This window comes from Anolis carolinensis, chromosome 6, assembly GCF_035594765.1.
Source record: "Anolis carolinensis isolate JA03-04 chromosome 6, rAnoCar3.1.pri, whole genome shotgun sequence".
Taxonomy (NCBI): domain Eukaryota; kingdom Metazoa; phylum Chordata; class Lepidosauria; order Squamata; family Dactyloidae; genus Anolis; species Anolis carolinensis.
In genome coordinates, this window is record NC_085846.1 from 111,677,151 (window position 1) to 111,683,150 (window position 6,000).

The window sequence follows — 6,000 nt, forward strand, 5'->3', positions numbered from 1 at the left end:
AGAAGCGCTCAGTTCTTTCTTAAGTTCAGGATTTCACGCTGTGCAGAAGGAACATTTTGTAACAGCAAACAGCTCAAGAAATCCAGAGCATCTGCAGAGCCCTGTGTGTGTCCCAGACTTCCACGATGTGTTGAAGGAGAGAGGGTTCAGAGGGCAAATGGATACGAAGAAAGTCAGTGTGAGAATTCCAGAATAAACAGAGGCTGTTTAAATAGATGAGACTCAAGCTGATATTTCCTTGCGCCTTTATATCTGGGAATGAGGGAATGCTAGGTCCTATTATCCTGTACATATGTGTGTAAACTGTGCACAAATATTATATTTTATATTTACATGGGACTTTAGCTATAGTGATGCAGCTAAAGATTAGATTTAGGACTTCATCAGATGGGCAAGGGAAAAGCAGAGGGAACCATCTTACTCTGTTTCCTACTGTCTTTCCCCATCTTCTGGTATGGCCATCCATACCATGTCCTTTCCCTGTCTTTTATCTGCTTTCCCCCAATTTCTCAGTTTGGAGTTGGATAATATCTAACTCCTGAAGATGAACTTCTGGCTCCATTTCCATGCATTGCAGAAACAGAGTCCTATCATAAATGTCCTTACATCACGTGATGGTGGGACTCTGTGTTTCCGTAGGACATGGAAACAGACCCATCTGATGAGGTCCTTAGCCTCAAATATGTGCCTACATGCTTCACTGTGCTTCATTTGGTGGCTCTGATAAAAGAATTCAACAAATGGGGTATATCACATAGATATAGATGATATAGATCAGGCATGGACAAACTTTGGCCCTCCAGGTATTTTGGATTTTAACTCCCACAATTTTTAACAGCCTACAGCCTAAATTATGGGAGTCGAAATCCAAAACACCTGGAGAGCCAAAGTTTGCCCATGCCTGATATACTGTAGATATAGATGAGACTAAATATGTATGTAGCTGAATGCATCTATTGATTTGTATGCCACTAATATAGTGATTTTTCAAAGTTCTTTTAAAGTAGCCTACCGTAACTTTCTGGTACAGCAAGGAAAACAAACTGCATTGGTCACAAATAAAATGCATCTGGTTTTGGTAAATATTGTGTGTTCCTGCAATCACAGTAAATCTAACCTCTCTTTATTTTGAGCAGTTTAATAGCAAATCAGTTGTATAGGGTGCAAGAAGGAATGCCTGCAATCAGTGCAGTGGGCCAATCTTTGGGCAAACGCCAGACATCAGTGCTGATTCGCACGGTATCTCTTCAGCCTATTAGGGTTTCCCTGCAATGTTTTTAACAAGCTGTTCAGTACAAATTAAAATGCTTTAAGTTCTCATTTAATATATTTTCAATTTTATAATACCCCCTTAAATGATCAATATGTTTCTACTAATACATATATTGCAGCCATACATTACAAGATCAAATCACGTATAGATAATATTTCTCCATACTGGGAGAAAGATGGAATATCATCAATTTCAGGGTCTGTATATCTACCAAATAATATGAAATGCCTATTACTGGTTGCTCCATTTCTCTACTATATTAATACTAGATAAAGGTAAAGGTTTCCCATTGACATTAAGTTTAGTCGTGTCCAACTCTGGAGGTTGGTGCTCGCCTCCATTTCTAAGCCGAAGATCCGGCATTGCCTGTAGACGTCTCCTAGGACATGTGGCCAGCATGACTGCATGGAGCACCGTTACCTTCCCTTTGAAGCTGTACCTATTGATCTACTCACATTTGAATGTTTTTGAACTGCTAGGTTAGAAGAAGCTGAGGCTAACCATGGGAGCTCACTCCATCCTGTGGATTTGAACTGCCAACCTTCTGGTCAGCAAGTTCTGCAGCTTAGCGGTTTAACCCGCTGCTCCATCGTGGCCCCTATATTAATACTAGCTGTGCTAAAATCTCAACTGATTAATTAGAACCCTGTCTTCACCAATCAGTTCTAGAAGATACATAAAATCTTCGGCTATAGGGTACAATACTTTAATTAATAAAGAAAAAAATTAAAATGGGAACCAAGATGATACAAAGATGTCATTTTATGTTTCTCCTTTTATTGTGTGAAAATGGCTGGTCAGTTTTTCTGAAAGTACAAGTGATTATGTTCAATTAAGAATTTAAATTGTCATGACTTCATTCAGTCCAACTCGGTAGTTGTTTGTCATTATCAGAGAACTAATTCTTATTTGGCTATTTAGAAGAAAGAAATATCACTTTATTATATTTATTTATATCCCACTTTTTCTCTCCATACAGAGACTCAAAGTGGTTCACAACTAAAAGCATTTCAGTACAACTTAAAATATACAAATGTACAAATATTAAAACAGTTTTAAACAAAATTAATATTAACACAATCCAGGTTAAAACCATAAAACCATATACAGTAGAGTCTCACTTATCCAAGCCTCACTTATCCAAGCCTCTGGATTATCCAAGCCATTTTTGTAGTCAATGTTTTCAATATATCGTGATATTTTGGTGCTAAATTCGTAAATACAGTAATGACTACATAACATTACTGTGTATTGAACTACTTTTTCTATCAAATTTGTTGTATAACATGATGTTTTGGTGCTTAATTTGTAAAATCATAACTTAATTTGATGTTAAATAGACTTTTCCTTAATCTCTCCTTATTATCCAAGATATTCGCTTATCCAAGCTTCTGCCGGCCCGTTTAGCTTGGATAAGTGAGACTCTACTGTATGCTTTTTGATTGGAAGATCCCCAAATTTTGTATTAATACAAAGGCAGGAGGGAAAACTATAAGATCAGGGGAAAAATAAACCCAGCTCAACAAGGACTGAGCACACAAATCAGTATCTTCTAGGACTGGAAACTGAAGTAACAAGGAATGTATCAGACTAGTATCTTAGCAAAGGGCTTCTATCTTAGAAACAATGTGTTGTAACATCTTTTTAACACATACTATGGAGTCTATATATTTGAAAGCACTATATAGGTCCTAAATTCCCTAAAGACACCAGATTCCATCTGATTTCAGAAGAAAAACAGATTCAGCCCTGGTGAGTGCTTAGATGGGAGATCATCAATAAATACCAAGTTGGGTATTTGTTTCAAAGGAAGGGACTGTCAGAACCAAATGTGGGTATTCCTTGCCTAAGAACATTCTCTGAAATACATAGGGCCACCATAAGTCGACAGATGACTTCAAGGCACACACAATCCTCTGACAGATCTACATTTCTCAGGATTTCCTGGGAGAGAGGAGAGAGAAGAGCTACTTCGTCAAGATTATTACTGGGTAGATGAGCCTTCACAGGAAATTTATTACTATTTTACAATCCTTCCTGCAACATCTGCTCTTATCTCCCCGTCAAACTATAGAAAGAGCTAAAACCTCATTCCTTTTTGCCTTGTTTGTTTTCTTTCATGTGTGGGAACATTGTTAGTTATTACCTTGACTATGTTTTCAGTGCTGGAATCGGTCATGGGAGGCAAAGACTTCAAATATGGTGTTGCCTTTCATCTATCTGCCAATTGCACATTACATAGAAAATATTAGTTGTAGATGTGGGTGGATTGTGGTCTATTTTCAGCGGAATTTTGAGCGATACGATCTCTCTGCTCTGCTGATAGGTAATTGGAAAAGATGACGTGGCTGTACCTTCGCATCTGTACAAAGTGATTCTCGCCAGACGCAGCAAAACGTCCGCTGATCCTTTGGTCCTTGGAGCCTTTGTGGTGCCCAACGTCCCCATCGGCTTTGACCACCAGCTGCTGGAATTCCAAGTTAGCATCGAGGAGTTGGAGAAAATGTCAGGCCTTGTTTTCTTCCCACGGGTGAATAAAATCGAAGATGTTCGAGATCTCTGCGAGATTGATACTTGCAAACTGATGAGCTTGGAGGAGTTCACTTTGTATATTGCCACTCGGAAGCTGCGGAGCGCCAGGACACTGGAAAGGTTGGAGAAGATTATGTCTGAGTTACAGGAAAAGGAAATCAAGCCTGATGAATATCTCTTGAAGGTTTACGAGAAGAAGAAAGGAGAATTAGCCACGCAAAAGCCAACAGAAGCTAGAGAAGCAAGAGCTGGTTAATAGTCTCATTATGGGGAAAACATTTTAATGTGTGTATTTTCAGTACGGAGTTACCATGCAGGCAGTGTAATATAATTAAAAAGAAAACTTGAAGCCTTTTACTCGAAGCTGTATTCCTCTTGTAAAAGCTCAGCAATTTGCGAGGAGAATGCCCTCTCCCTTGGTTGGTGACAGCTTGGCAACTGGGTTTACAGAAACATGAAAATAGAAAAGGGTAAATAGAAAATATAAATATGTGTCTTGATACAATGTTATTTTCCCCAAAAAATATGTGGTTTGTTTCTTTTGCATAAACACACAACTAAACCATAGAAGATTCAAAACTTTTCACGTTTTAAAAACCTAGTATCTATGAAAGAAAGTAAATTATCTGATACTTTTTTAACACTGCCTTTCATCTCTTCAACAAAAGCAGTTACCTTAATTACAGGAACTTATTATCTCCAAAACTTTGAAATGATTGTTTAATTTTGTGTTATGTAAGTAACATTCTTGTATACAGATAAAACATCTGGAAATGGGTTGTTGTGAATTTTTGGGGCTGTATGGCCATGTTCCAGAAGCATTCCCTCCTGACATTCTCTCAACATCTGGAAATGTTGTGTGTTCTACCAGGGCAACTGTATTTGTGGAGTGAAATTCAATGTCAGTCCCAACTGGAGATCCATTAAATCTATGGATTGCTGTGAGTTTTCCAGGTTGTATGGCCATGTTCCAGAAGCATTATCTCCTGACATTCCGTCCACATCTATGGCAGGCATCCTCATAGGTTGTGGGGTCTGTTGGAAACTAGGCAAGTGGAGTTTATATATCTGTAGAATGTCTAGGGTAGGAGAAAGAACTCTTGTCTGTTTTAGGCAAGTGTGAATGTTGCAATTGGCCAGCTTGATCAGCACTGAATGGCATTGCAGTTTCAAAGCTTGGCTGCTTCTCACCTGGAGAATTGTTTGTTGAGAGATGTTAGCTGGTCTTGATTGTTTCTTGTCTGAAATTCCCCTGTCTTCTGAGTGTTGTTCTTTATTTACAATCAGGACCAGCCAACATCTCCAACAAAGAATTCTCCCAGGCAGGAAGAAGCCAGGCTTTGAAGCTGCAAGGCCATTAGATGCTAATCAAGCTAGCCACTTGCAACATTCACACCTGCCTCAAACAGACAAGAGTTCTTTCTCCCACTATGAACATTCCAGAGATATATAAATTCCACTTGACTAGTTGACCTCACAACTTCTGAGGGTGCCTGCCATAGATGTGGGCAAAACATCAGGAGAAAATGCTTCTGGAACATGGCCATACAGCCCGGAAAACACATAGCAACCCAGTGATTCTGGCCATGAAAGCCTTCGACAACACAAAATAAATGGAGTTTATATAAATAGTGCACACTTGTTTTAGGGTGTCTGTTCAGTTTAGGACTATGTTTGATTTAGTCCTTTTGTTTTAAAAGCCAATGTGTCTTTTCTTGGTTATTTTTTGAGAAAATTCATGAGAGATCCTTGTTGTTCAATTAAAGCCCCCCTCTCACACACACTTCCATTGCCTCATCTCTGTATCTGCAGTTCAGAATTAGTCTTCATGGTAAGTATTCACCACTTCAGCGTTCTTGTATTCGCAGCCACTTGCCAGCACTTGAAGAAACGTCTTTCCTTACGGCTGTGCCCTCAAGGTAACTTGGCTGCTTCTGGAAAAGCTGTCAATGTTAATCAAGTGGAAATTGATTTCATCTGAGCCACATGGGATATGTAACACGGTATTTAAATTTCCTTACAAGTAACACTAGCAACTTGTACAAATCTTCCAAAGTGGAGAACTGTAAGGAATCACAACAGCTGCCATCGAGTTACAGATCCCCTCCAACATTTAATCCTATCTGAAGGAAGAAGCCCAGTCACTCTTGTTTCATCACTACAGCCATTCAGTGCCTTCCTTGTTCTGTCATAAA

At 39.0% G+C, this 6,000-nt stretch overlaps 1 protein-coding gene across 1 annotated transcript in view; it reads left to right on the forward strand.

Annotated features, from left to right (window-relative positions):
* exog (exo/endonuclease G) overlaps positions 1-5,439 on the forward strand; it is a 28,132-nt gene extending 22,693 nt beyond the window's left edge. The window contains exon 6 of the mRNA XM_003227809.4: positions 3,600-5,439. Within this exon, the coding sequence (XP_003227857.1) occupies positions 3,600-4,061 (462 nt within the window). The 3' untranslated portion in view covers positions 4,062-5,439. The remainder of the gene's footprint in view (positions 1-3,599) is intronic.
* The last annotated feature ends 561 nt before the right edge of the window (positions 5,440-6,000 follow it).